General features: G+C 42.2%; 1 protein-coding gene across 6 annotated transcripts in view; it reads left to right on the top strand.

The window, feature by feature from the left end:
* The first annotated feature begins 41 nt into the window (after positions 1-41).
* The window catches only part of ZDHHC14 (zinc finger DHHC-type palmitoyltransferase 14), a 276,426-nt gene continuing 262,305 nt past the window's right edge, over positions 42-14,162 (top strand). For 5 of the 6 annotated variants that reach the window (XM_032338627.1, XM_032338628.1, XM_032338622.1 and 2 more), the window contains exon 1: positions 42-387. In XM_032338627.1, coding sequence (XP_032194518.1) covers positions 143-387 — 245 coding nt within the window. In that variant the 5' untranslated portion in view covers positions 42-142. The remainder of the gene's footprint in view (positions 388-14,162) is intronic. The other variant, XM_032338623.1, reaches the window with a different exon arrangement.

Below are 14,162 nucleotides of genomic sequence, written 5' to 3'. Positions count from 1 at the left end.
CGCCGAGCCGGGAGCCGGCGTAGGGGTCGCGGCGCCGCGGCTCGGGGGGCGGCCGGGCGGCCGGCGGCGGTCGTGGCTCGGCGGGGCCCGCGCGGCCGGGGGGCTTCTGGGGGCGTGCGCCCCCCGCCGGCTGCCCTCGTGGATGCCTCCCGGCGGCGGCGGGCCCATGAAAGACTGCGAGTACAGTCAGATCAGCACCCACAGCTCCTCCCCCATGGAGTCGCCCCACAAGAAGAAGAAAATCGCGGCCCGGAGGAAATGGGAGGTTTTCCCGGGAAGAAACAAGTTCTTCTGCAACGGCAGGATCATGATGGCCCGGCAGACGGGCGTCTTCTACCTGACGCTCGTCCTCATCCTGGTCACTAGCGGACTCTTCTTCGCCTTCGAGTAAGTGGCTGCGGAAGCTCCGCGACGCCCCGCTCCCCTCGCCTCCCCCGACCCCTGCCCCTCCTTCCGCTACTTTCGTTTTCTAGAAGCCTTATTTGCTGTACGCTGTTATATAATGCAAACCCACTTCTCCCTCTCTTTCTTCGGGAGGTCCGTTTGCTCTTTGGTCCCCAGAGATCAGGCAGCCCTGGGTCGGGCTCTGGGAGGGGAGAGGGGAGAGGGCACGCCGGGAAGGTGTGCCGGCCTCGGTGCTCCCAGGGGTTGGGTGGCACCTCGCAGGTGACTGATTCTTGGTGCTGTCTCGGCTGAGTTTGGAGACGAGCAAGCCAGCCCAGATGTAGCCTTGTGTGCGAAGGGAGGATGAAGCTGATTGCTCAGGCAGTCAGGGGTAAATGCAATGACTTCCTTCCTCACCAGCATAGGGCATTTTGTTAATCTCATTTACTAAGTCTTATAGGTACCTTAACTAAAGAGTGAAGAATCTTGGTTATTTCAGGGTTCCAAGTGTAGGCCACCCGATGTAGCCTGGAAGGATATTTTCATTTTTTGTTCTCCTTAAATGGTCACTCTTGATCAACAATTTCTGATTTACCGTGAGCTTTCCAAACTCTTTGCTTTTAAAAAAAGTTTCAATAAAAAACGATGAAAATACACATTTTCTCCTCCCCCCTCCCCCAGTGTTGGGGGAACAGGTGAGAGGAAACTTTCTCAGTCTGTTCAGGAAAAGTATGACACTGCGTGGTAACTTCTGTTTCCGGAACCAGTACTTTGGGACTTTGGGGCTTTTATTTGAAGAAAAGCACATGCAAGTCTTCGCCGTTTTCAGGAAAATCAAGTTGGCCAGTAGCAACTGTCCTCCTGCCAACTAATGAAAGATCTTCTTATTTATTAATAGGTTAGATAAAGTCCTTTAACCACATTGCAGAATCAATTTCAATTGCTTTTATTAGGTCCAACATTTGCAATGTAGCTTCTTATGTAATTGCTGGTATCCTATGTCTGATCAAAGTTGTGGCCACTCCCCCACTACACTCTCCCACCCCCAGAATACATTTATTGGGGGTTCTTTGCGTGTTCCATATCCTGCTTATTATGGGGCATGGTACCCATTCAGTCTCCATCTTCTGTTGCATAGGGTTAATTAAACCTTTGTGTTTATTTACTTTTGTCTCTGGTAAGTCTTAATAGGCTCTTATTTTGCGCCCAGGGTTTGGTATTCCAAATGCTGTGTCAGTCAGAAATGAATGATCTCTTGACAGTGTAATACCTTTCTTGTAAAGCCCTCTGACTCTGAGGGGAAACATTTTGCATCTGAACATTGTGCTATGATGAACAGGATTGAGTTAGAGCAGGAGAGGAGAGAGATCTCAGAGGTAAGCCATGCAGTGCCCCCAGGCCTCACACACAACCCCTTCCTTTCTGACTAGGTACATTTCCCAGGTCTCTTCCAGAAATTTAACTTTGGGGCACATTTGCAACTAGGGTGGAACCTGTTGGGGGCCTTGGGGATGGGAGAGGGAGGGTGTGAAACGGCTTTGGCAATGGCAGGAGAAATGTTCTTTCCCTCCTGTGTTGCTCGCCTTGTCCCCTTCCAGAGGCAGCCACTCGTCCTTACAGACCAGGGTCTGAGTCATGATAGGTTCAGGCCCCGGGGTGAGGATGCCATGTGATTGAACACAGATGCCATGCTTCTAATGGTGGCTTCTATGACAGGTGGCCTTCTAGATAGATAGGCTTCACTATGTTCCTAATGTTAAAAAAGTTTTGAACTGATCTGTATTGGCATTTTTGCTCTCTTTTTAGCCATTTTAAGAGTGGGGGAAAACGGGTTAGTTTTGTGAGCTCCAGCCACAGGTGTGTTTCATCTGGGATGATGAATGTTTCATTTTCTGTGCACACCCAGACCCCCACTGGATGGTTGGAGATCCCCTCTAGTGGTACTTACTGCTATTTTCTTTATTCAAATACTCCTTCGTGCAAAGCATCATAAATTCATTTGTGCCTCTTAAGCTCTGTGTATGTTTCTTCCAAGACTTCCCCAAAGTCCTCACTGGTGGGTTGTTAGGGATCCTTCTCTGCATCGGCATTGTGCTAACCAATGGCTGAAGGGATAAACACGTGTGCTGGGATTTTATTAGCTACCATTGGTAGCTTCATTTTTAGATAAGCTCTGTGTGTGTGTGTGTGTGTGTGTGTGTGTGTGTGTGTGTGTGTTTGGTCTCCGTGAGTGTTGCTTCAATTAGGCAATTTGAAATTTCAAGAAAATAGGCCAGTCCTGGCCTGATGCCTCAGTTGGGAAAAACCACAGGGCTGTTCAAACTATAGAATATAATGGTTTGGCTAAGAATATTGTCACTGTGTTGCTTTTAAGTTCTTTATCATTGCTAATGACAAAGTGAAATTAAATGACTTCGGCCAAATTAATCTGATAGACTCAGAGAAGCAGTTAGTTCAATTAGAAGCATGCATAGGATATGAAATGCCAACAGCCTAAAAGAGATCAAGAGAAAGTGCCAGTTTTGTCTGCTCACCGCCCGCTTTCCTTCTGCCTGTTCTTTACTTATTTATTGAGCACATACTATGTGTTTGCCTACTTGGATTAATTTCATGTCTAGATAATTTTAATATTAGTAGAGTTCGTGTTCAAATATTAGAGTCCATGTTTCCCCATGGGCGAGTACAACATTTGAAAGGAAGTCACAGGGCTTAGCTTCGGACCTCCTTTTCCTGCAACTCTTCACCTGCCCTTCCTCTCAGTCTCAACCTTGAACAGAGGACAAGGAAGTTCGTGCAAGAGAAAGGGACTTACTTATTAGAGCAGAGCAACAGGTGTTGATACTGCCTCTGACCCTGGGCAAACGGCAGGGCGGGAATGACTGTTCCCCCATGGCAGGTGAAGTGACAGAGGTATAGAGAAGTGAAATAACCAAGGGTCACACACTAACTAGTGGCAGGGCTTCTGACTGCAAAGCCAGTGCCTTTTCTGCCCCCCAGTGCTGCCCTCCCTCCAAGCATAGATTGGTGCTTAAAGGTATGGACTTTGGAAGGACAGATCCCAAGAGTCTAACCAGAAGTATGACCCTGGGCACATAATGTGACTTTTCTAAGCCTCGGTTTCCCAGTCTGTTAAATGGGATTAATAATAACTACCTTAAAGTGTTACGAAGATTGGATTAAAAAGTATAGTTAGTGCCGTGTCTCATACATAGTCAATACTCAATGAATAGCACATATCATTAGCGCAAACCTTAGAAGTAGCTTCCCCAGGACTCCCTTTTCTGAGAGCCTTTGAAGTAGGGAGTAAGTGGATTAATTGTATAACAGTGATAGCACGTTGGGCTGGAAAAAAAAAATGTGGAACTGTGTAGTTTGCAGTTGAAATAAAGACCTTTGTAAGAGTCTGAGACGTGGCTTCACTCTTGCCCCTTCCGAGTGGGAGTCCTGGCAAGACCTCCCCTTGTCCAGACCTGAATGGGAGCACTGAGAAGGCCTCCAAGAAGCCGGGACTGGATTTCATTTCCATTTTCAGACCTACCATCTTAGCACCATGAAGACAGGAAAAAAAGCTACTGGAAGCTACACGATGCAACTCTGCTCGTTTGCAAATAGGGCGGGGCTGTGTATTTTGGGGTACCTTGTGTTCAGCATATGTACTGATATGTACTGATAGTGCTAGCATTTTGTTAGCCGTATTCGGGATGGAAGGAAGCTGCTCACAGCGCTGTCCACACTTGTCACCGCTCCTCGCAGTTACGGAGGGCCTGGTTCATCTGAGCCTCACAGCGATGTCCTCGTTCTCACGTCCTCAGAAGCACAATTGGAGAAGATCGGTGAGCTTGATCAATTTCTGTGTCTCTTCTTCTCTGTCATACACATACTTACAGCCTGCTCTTGTTTCGGTGTGAAATTTTGAAAAGAAAAAGTCTTTGGTCTCATCTTGGTCATAGTCTCTGATCCAAGAAGGAAAGGAACCAGGAGGCCAGGAGCTTCTGTGAGGTGTGGGGAAGCCCACCCTGATCATGAACTTGATGGTCTCCCAGTTCTGTGGTCTCAGACAGTTCAGAGGTGTGACTGGGGCGGAAACCCTTGGGAATGTGGATGCTTTCTTAAATTTCTCATCACTAGAAGTACATTGATTTTTTTTTAAATCTGTTTCCTTCTCCTCCTCTCCCTCCCCTTTTCTCCTGCCCTCCTTCCCTTTGTTTCTTCTTCCTCCTCCTCCTCCTCCTTTCCTTGGCCGATCCCCCCTGAAATACTTGATGACTAATTGGTCATGGGGTGATGTTTGCTTTGAAGATGGAACAAGGGCCTGTCCCCCATAAACAAAGGTGCTATTTCTAATAATAATTTCTCCCTTATAGATTGGAAATCCTTTATTATTTAGTAGAAGATGCTACCCTTATAACATAGAAGGACCCTCTCTTTTCTCAACTGTCCTATTCAGAACTGCATCAAGTTTTCCCCCATCGAGAAAACCTCGGGGAGGTGTCCTGTCTTCTAGCCAGATGCTGGCCAAGCCATGCATCACAGAACACCGAGGGCATAATGGTACATGATAGTGGATGACCATCAGGATGTTACCCTCAACATTTCCTATTAACCAAGCAACCTTATTATTGACCTCTTGACTTGAGGGCACTAACCCATTCATTTGTGTGCGAGATCAACACATGTATATTTCATGCGCTTAGGGAATGCGTTAGTTTTGCTCACCGTTGTGCTCCAGTGCCTAAAGCAGTATCTGTTACATCGCAGGCTCTCTGCAAATATTTGTTGTTTATGGAATAATGGCAATATGGAAACACTCTGAAAAGATAATTTCCTTGTGCTTTAGTTTTTCATCTTGGAAAGCTGTCAACATTAATAAAATTTATAATTAATAGTGCCTTCTAGAGCACATTTGCCTTAAAAGCTTTGATTATTAGATGTAATTCTTCTGATTTTAGAATCAGGTCTCATCCCCTTTCAAGTGTGTTAATTGAAGCAGAGGAAATAAAAGGTTTTCTTAGTTACTTAGAAACCAGTGACAGAGTTGAGCTGTTCACTTGGCTAACTAAGACTTCTTTCAATTTTTTATTTATTTTTTAACTAAATGCTTTAAGCAAATGAAGTACTCTGTGATATATGAGAATGTTACCCAACTACCACCAGTACCTGGAATAATTTCACATTTTATGGGTTCTTGACTTTGGATACTTGAATTTATTAAATAAAACTCTTAAGGATTCTGTTGACTCTCAGCTAGTGGGAAGTGATACCAAGTTATACAGAAAGGATGCCTGTGGGTGCCTGAAATAGGTAATGATGGTCAATTATTTAATGGGTCATATCTACATAACCTGAAGATTTTTCCTTTGCAGAGCAATGTTGCATGTAATTTATTCATTGCAGAGTTGCTCTGTCTTAGCAAGAGAATTTAAATTAAGTATTTTAATGAAGTGTGTTCATTTCTTCACAGCTGAGGTTGTTGGGAAAGGGAAAACACTGGTAGTCAACAGATACTTCTAATAAGTTATATCCAGGAATTTGGATCTGATAAAAAAAAAATTGGCTCAGGTAAAGGCTGGGGACCATCTTAATGCTTTTGTTTAGTTCTTTAGTAAATATAAAAGTTGGTCCCAATTCATACTAATTTTTATAAACTGGATGATCTACCTCCTCAATTTCTGCCCTTTAAAAAATGTAAAAAAAAAAAAAAAACCAAACGTAATATTAGACTCATGCAGAAGAGTCTGTGTACCAGACATGCAAGTTTGGAAATAAACTACTGTAAAGAGTGCCTGTGGAGCTACCACTCAACTCCGGAACTACCTGGATATGGGGGCTTTGAGTCTACTCACACCCTCTGGGTTTCTGCTCTGATCCATCTCCCTGCCCCTCCCTGAGATCTTCAACACTTGTGTTCAGCCATTATTAATGTCTTGCCTCTTTTCCCTCTAGGTTTCTTCTTCTTCTTTTTTTTTTTTTAAAGATTTTATTTATTTTTTTGACAGATAGAGATCACAAGTAGGCAGAGAGGCAGGCAGAGAGAGAGGAGGAAACAGGCTCCCCGCTGAGCAGAGACCCCGATGCGGGGCTCGATCCCAGAACCCTGAGATCATGACCTGAACCGAAGGCAGAGGCTTAACCCACTGAGCCACCCAGGTGCCCCTTCCCTCTAGGTTTCTTAATGTATGCATTCCCAAACAGTAGTTTGTTTCTATATAAAAAATATAAAGAAAACATTCTTATATATATAAAGAAGTAAAAGAATCTTTTGTAGAAACAAAAAAACCCCCAAAACAAACAACCCCAGCCTCCATCTCTGTCCCTTTCCCTCCCTCAGTCTGGACCGTCAAAGAGTAAACTGCAGACACCATGTCCTTTTATATCCAAAATTTTCAGCATTTAATTCTTAAGAAGAAGACATTCTCTTATGTAAGCACCGTATCATTAAACCTTGAACAATACAAGTGTGAGCTGTGTGGGTCCATTTAAGTATGGATTTTTTTCATAGTACAGTACTGTGAATGTATTTGCTCTTCCTTATGGTTTTCTTCCTTGTTTTTTTTTTTTTTAAGATTTTATTTCTTTATTTGACAGACAGAGATCACAAGTAGGCAGAGAAGCAGGCAGAGAGAGAGGGGGAAGCAGGATCCCCACTGAGCAGAGAACCCAATGTGGGGCTTGATCCCAGGACCCTGAGATCATGACCTGAGCCGAAGGCAGAGGCTTAACCCACTGTGCCCCAGGTGCCCCTCTTTCTTTCTTTCTTTCTTTTTTTTTTTTTTCAAGATTTTATTTATTTGACAGAGAGAGACACAGCGAGAGAGGGAACACAGGGAACACAAACAGGGGAGTGGGAGAGGGAAAAGCAGTTTTCCTGCAGAGTGGGGAACCTGATGTGGGACTTGATCCCAGGACTCTGGGATCATGACCTGAGCCAAAGACAAATGCTTAATGACTGAGCCACCCCGGCACCCTCCTTATGGTTTTCTTAATAACATTTTCTTTTTTCTAGCTTACTTTATTGTGGGAATACAGTGTGTAATACATGTAACATACAAAATATGTATTTGGACTATTTATTTTATCTGTAAGGCTGCTGGTCAGTAGGCTATTAGTAGTTAAAGATTTTGAAGGTGTTGAAAGTTATACACCAATTTTCAACTGATGGAGTGGGGGTGGAGTGGGGCTGGCATCCAACCGCGTTTTGTTCAAGAGTCAGCTATGATACTATCAACTTCAGTAAATTTAATGTGGCTACAACAGTCCATATTTAAATTTTACTACATATAAGTTTGTGATCTTGGTATTTGTTTTGTGCTTATCTAATATATATTATTTCCCATTTCTCCTTCTAGCCTTCATTTAGATGAACTGCATATTTTTAATATACCATTTTATTTTTTAAAAAAATATTTAAACTATTTCTTTGTATTTTTTTTTTTAAAGATTTTATTTATTTATTTGACAGAGAGAGAGGCAGGCAGAGAGAGAGAGAGAGAGGGAAGCAGGCTCCCTGCTGAGCAGAGAGCCCGATATGGGACTCGATCCCAGGACCCTGAGATCATGACCTGAGCCGAAGGCAGCGGCTTAACCCGCTGAGCCACCCAGGCGCCCTCTTTGTATTTTTTTAATAGTTATTTAAGAGATCAGAATATGCATCTTTACCCTGTGATAGTTTACCTCCAAATAGTGATACTATATTTCACAAATAATGTAGAAAAACTAAAACATTATAATTCTACTTACTTCTCCTACCCTTTATAACTCTGTTGTCGTATATTATATACTGTGTGTGCTATAAACCCATTAATGTTACTGCTTTAAAACTATCAATAGTATGTAAGAGAAACATAAATACATATATCTATATGAAACAAAGATAATTTAAAGTAAAATATATGCCCATATGTAAAAGCTAAAATAATACATTTATACATGTATAAAATAGAGACAATTTTAAATGAGATTTTATATTTATATTTACGTATTTACTATTTCTAGTACTATTTATTTCTTCCATCTCTATCATTTCGCTTTGGCAAAAGTACTTTTAGCATTTCTTGATGCAGGTCTGCTGGTGACAAGTTCTTTTAGATTTTGCTTTTTCTGAAAATGGTTGCCTTCAGTTTTTAAAAGATAGAAGATATTTTCACTGGATAGGATAATGGCCCATTGTCTTCTGTTCTCTTGTTTCTGATGAGAAGTTAATTTTTTTTTTTTTTTTTTTTTTTTTTTTAGCATTTTCCCCTGTGGCATGATAGGTGAATATTTCCCCAGTTGATTTTTCTGTTTATCTTTTGTTTTTAACAGCTGAACTACAACATGCCCAGGTGTAGTTTTCTTTCTACTTATATGACTCAGGGTTTGCTAAGACTTCTGGGGTCTGTGGGTTGATATCTTTCATCAGTTTTAGAGCTTCTTCATCCATTATTTCTTCAGTTATTTCTTTTCTCTGTCTCTTGTCCCATTTTTTAAATACTCTATGTGTGTATATGTGTGTATGTGTGTGCATATGCTTCAATTTCAATAATTCCTCTTGGTCTGACTTTATATTTAGTGATTCTTACTTCTGCTGTGTTAAAACATCTATGATGTCAGGCACCTGGGTGGCTCAGATGGTTAAGCCTCTGTTTTTGGCTCTAGGCATGATTGCAGGGTCCTGGGATTGAGTTCCACATTGGGCTCCCTCCTCATTGGGAAGCCTGCTTCTCCCTCTGCCTCTCTCTCTCTCTCTGTCTCTCATGAATAAATAAATAAAATCTTTTTAAAAAAATCTGTGAAATCTTTTTTTAAAAATTTTGAGCATTTCTACATTTAAAAAATAGCTTTTTATATCATTAAAACAATAATTTCTATTCTTCTGAAATTCTCCATCCATTCATGTCCATATTTTCCACTGGATCCCTTAACATATTTTCTTGTAGTTATTTTATTTTATTATTTTATTATTTTTTAAAGATTTTATTTATTTATTTGACAGAGACAGTGAGAGAGGGAACACAAGCAGGGGGAGTGGGAGAGGGAGAAGCAGTCTTCCTACTGAGCAGGTAGCCTGATGCAGTGCTTGATCCCAGGACCCCGGGACCATGACCTGAGCTGAAGGCAGGCACTTAACGACCGAGCCATCCTGGTGCCCCGTAGTTATTTTAAACTCCCAGCCTGATGATTCCAACAGCTGTATCATTTCTGGGTCTACTTCTTTTGGCTATTTCTTCTCTTGCCTGTGGGTTGTATTTTCTCTCTTCTTTGTGTGTCTCATAATTTTTGATCGCATGTCAGATATTGTGTGTAAAAGAATTGTAGAGGATGCAGCAATTTAAAAGTGTGTGCCTTTTATCAGGTCACTGGTGTGTGTGTTGAGTCAGTTTAATCTGTTATTGAAATGGGTATGGTCTTTTCTGAAGCTTTAGTTAGACCTGTTTCATCATTGAGTTCAAATGTTTCAAGGGCAGAGACTTTTCCTTTAGCAGGAATTGGGATCTGAATTCTTAAGATTTCTTTATGCTTCGTAGCCCAGCACCAGCTTACCCAACTGTGGAAGTTTTCTGAGCCAGTCCATTAGCATTTTGGGTTACTGGGGAGTTTTCTTTGCTTTTAGCCCTGTCCCAGCCTTCTTGATCTCAGCCCATCTCTCTTGGTCTAGATGTCTGGCCTCAGCTTTTGAAGAGCTGCTGAAGTGCCTAGGATGAAGACCCGAAGCACATTAGGGAGATTTTTTTCAGTTTGAATGCTCTGACCCTTCCCTTAGCCTTGGGAAGGTCTCAGAGTCCCCAGGGCAGTTGCTTATGAACTCTCCTGCTCTACCCCCAGCCTTTGGTGTATTCTTGCTGTCTTTTTGGTAAGGATCTATGGGAAAGAGTTGGCTGGTGGTGCAGATTGGCTGGTGGTGCAGACTTACTCTGTGGCTTAGGCTCTTTGTATTCTTACCCATGCAACCACCCATATAGCCATTAAAATTGCCTAAAAATTTGCCTGTTTTCTCCTTACTCCTGGATATGGTGTATTCCTGTTCCTCCTGAGACTTCGCTAGGAATGAAAAGAGCTGTTGGCCTTTTATCTTTTGGGAAGGGCTCAATGCATTTAAGCTTCTTTGCATCCTCAGCTTCCTGATACATTTTTTAAAAAACTGCTTTGTAGCTAATCTGGCTTGTTCTCATTGTCAGAGTGGGAGCAATTGCTCTTACAATTTTCAACTTGTATTTTTCTAACTTAATGTGTTCCTCAGATCCATGTATGTTGTTGCATATATATATAATTAACTTTTATTGCTATAATATTTTGTTTGTATAAATACACTAAATTTATTCTTCATACTATTTCTAATCTTTCTTTTTTGGACTTCTTGCTGATTCTTGGCATTTACTATCATTTTAAGGGGTAGAATATGCAAGGCTGCCTCTTCATAGGTTTTGATTTAAGTGTGTCCTGGCAATGACTATGACATCTCGGTTCAAATTCTTAGGCCTGGGTAACAGAATTTAGCATGAGATTCAGTCTGTTATGCTTTTATATGATGGTGAATTAGTTTTCAAAAGATAAATCATAACTATCATCTAATCATTGAAGTTACATACAATTAAGAGTAAGGTTTATGGAACTATATGTCCTTATCATAAGTGAGATACTTTATCACAAATCTTCATCTGTTTAATTTGATGCTAGTTTTTCATTGATTTTTTTTTAAAAAAGCTTAACTTTTTATCCCCCACTTATAATACTTTGAGTGTGGAGTCTCTTCTCTGATCCCATGCTAGCTTAGATACAAACCCCCAGGTACTTGTAATGGTCATGAAGGTTTGTTACTGACCTTTTTTCATGTAGCTGGCTTTGGGTGAAAGTCCTGATAGAAGGGATTTATGATTGAACCAGCCAGCCCTCAGCTCTTGTAGACTCTTCAGACTCTGGTCATCTACATGAGAAAGAAAATCTCTTCCTCTGACATGAGCAGTCCCAGAATGAAGAGAGACGTGACAGGTCTCTCTGTGTGTATTTTTTCCCCCCAACTCCATTCTTCTAATCTGTAGAAGCTGTGCTCTCCTTAATTTAGGCCTATTTTTGCCTCTACTTCCTTGACCCTTCACAGCTGGGAGCCAACACACCATTGGAATAGGCTTCCCTGTCTCCCTCTAGAGATTTTTGAGGTAGACTTTCTTTCAACTGTAATGAGACCTTTTCATTTTAGAATATTTTAAGCACATTTGGACAGAGCACACCGTTTTTAAAAATAGGAACACAGTAATTTCCATATATCCTCAAACGGAGCTTTAAAAATTGCTGACCTCAAAGTCCATGGGAACTTGGTCTTGCTGTTGAAAGCCATCAAGTATGATAAGGCTGGTGGTTGATAGAGAAGGGTGTAGCCAATGGCCGTCTGGGGCTGTATGTGGTTTGCCTTGAGGTAGTCTTCTCCGTGGAGGAATGGCTGTCTAACTCACTTGGGAAAGGATTTAAGCTCCCTAAGTCTGGTATCTTTGCAGGCACTTCTCAAGAATGCAGAGAAAAAGCTTATTTTAACACAAAACCCTGGAGTCTATTAGAGGTGTCAGTTCTACTTGCTGAGATGAGAAATTATTGCCTCCCTCATACAGATAGTAAAAATAAAATGGGTCCCCAAAATGTGCGTTCCTGATTACTTTCTTGACAGAATCTGATATCCTTCTTTCTTGTTTTTATTTTTCCTTTCTCTCAGTGGTGTATGTGTTTGTGACTACTTTCTCTTTACTGTTTATTTTATTTTATTTTATTTTATTTTATTTATTTGACACAGAGAGCATGCTCAAGAGAGCACAAGCTGGGGGAGCAGCAGAGGGAGAGGGAGAACCAGGATACCTACTGAGCAGGGAGCCTGACATGGGGCTCCATCCCAGGACCCTGGGATCGTGACCTGAGTGGTAGGCAGGTGCTTAACTGACCGGGCCACCCAAGTGTTCCTACTGTCTCTTTACATGAAACTTCTACTTCCTGTAGTTTCTAGGATGGTCATCTGCTTCCACTTTCTTTTTCTTTTTCTCCTGTATTATATCTCATTTCCTGCTTGCCCTGAATTCACTTTGCTCATTCCTCTTCTCCCTTTCTTCCTCTCTCGAGCAAGTCTGAATCATCATGGTGATCACTCTTTCCTCTTCCAAGGTGACTTTTCATCTCTTGCTCTCTTTCTCCTTGCTTAGAGCACTTGTCTTCTAGTCGTGAATTACTCCTGTGGAGATCTCTTACCCAGGTGTCCTCTGCGGCCCAGGGAGCAAGGTATTGAGCCCCACATGTTCTGTTCCTGGATTCACCACTGTGAGTGAAGACAACCCCTCCCTGGTCCCCAGCACTGCAGTTTCCCCTTTTCTCACGTACTTGAGTCCTTCTTCCTCTACTGATCCTTTCCTTTAATGTCTCTTAGGCTGTACTCTTCTTCTCTTTCCATACTGATGTGGTGGTTTTCAAACATATTGATGACATCTTCAATTCTCTTTCCATTAAGAAATGGAGTCTAATTCTTTACCCTTTGAATATGAGTCTGCCTTAATACTCTGTTCTAAAGAACATGGCAGAAGTGTTGCTGTGTAATTTCTGAGGCTAGGTTAGACATGTGATGAAACTTTTATCTAGGGCATGATTTCTCTCTCTCTCACTTGGGACATGTACCTTTAGAGCTTTGAGCTACTATGTGAGAAGTCTAGCTACATCACATAGAGACTCCCCATAGTACAGAGACCACATGGAGTGAGTCTGGACCATAGAGAGGTGCCCATGGATCCCCCAGCTCTTCCCACCCAGCTGTTTGAGTCTTCCTGGCACAGCAGCAGACATGCAAGCTAGTTAACCTTCATAAGATTCTGTTCCCCCTCTTCCCCTGGTCTTTGAGCCACCCCAGTGGAAGCCAGTGGAGCAGACATGAACTATTCCCACCATGTTCTCTCTACAGTGAGGATTTGTGCATGAACAATGTTGTTGTTTTAAGCCACTACGTTTTTGGGAGGTTTATTACACTGGAAAACTTAACTTTCAGAAATTCTCAAATGAAGTGTTTAGACTGCTCTGGAATATGCAGCAATAAATGTGCCAATAATATTAAAGTTATAGTGCTGTCGCTTGAGAAGGAAGAAAATTTTTTCTGGTAACATCAAGGTTAGCTTTTCTCACTCACTGCTTCCATTCCAACGTGTCCTTGAGTAGGAGAGAAAGGAGTTGCTGTTCAATAATGTATCCACAATTGTGCCAAACCCTGGGTCTCCCTTGGGAGAGGTGTTTGTGTTGGTAAAGTAGTTTGAGTTCAGTGGTGTAGGTCCTCACCAGCCCATGCCTGGACCACAGTCCCAGCTTTCTTTCTCGAATTTTCTTCCATGCTGTGCTTGTTACGTTTGTAGTGATAGACTTACACTCCCATTGCATGGAAAAGTAAATCCACACAGAGCTGTTGAAATCAATTGTTCAAGACCTTTCTATTTTTCTCACAACTATTAAGCTAGATGACAGTCTCTGTATTCTTTGAGATCTCTGTGTGGAGTTGTCCATCTGTTGATTCTGGAAAGGGCTGAATGTGGAAACGTGACCCAAGTGGGGATGCCTCTTCAATAGTGCGATGTGCTAGGATGCTCATTCTTCCTGGGATATTGAGACCAGGAACCTGGCTTACCAATCTGCCATAGCTTGGACCCACTGAGGCCTTTCTGGTAACAGCCTGTGGTTACTTTGGGTCTGCTGAGCTATGCTTCCCCAGAAGTGGGCAGCTAGAAGGCTAGCGACTCCCAGTGATCTGATCTTTCCTGCAGGCCTCAAATTTGCATAATTGATGCACT

The sequence above is a fragment of the Mustela erminea genome, chromosome 4, assembly GCF_009829155.1.
Source record: "Mustela erminea isolate mMusErm1 chromosome 4, mMusErm1.Pri, whole genome shotgun sequence".
NCBI classification, from domain to species: Eukaryota; Metazoa; Chordata; class Mammalia; order Carnivora; family Mustelidae; genus Mustela; species Mustela erminea.
The sequence above is the reverse complement of the archived record's forward strand: the minus strand, read 5'-3'. Positions and strand labels throughout refer to the sequence as shown.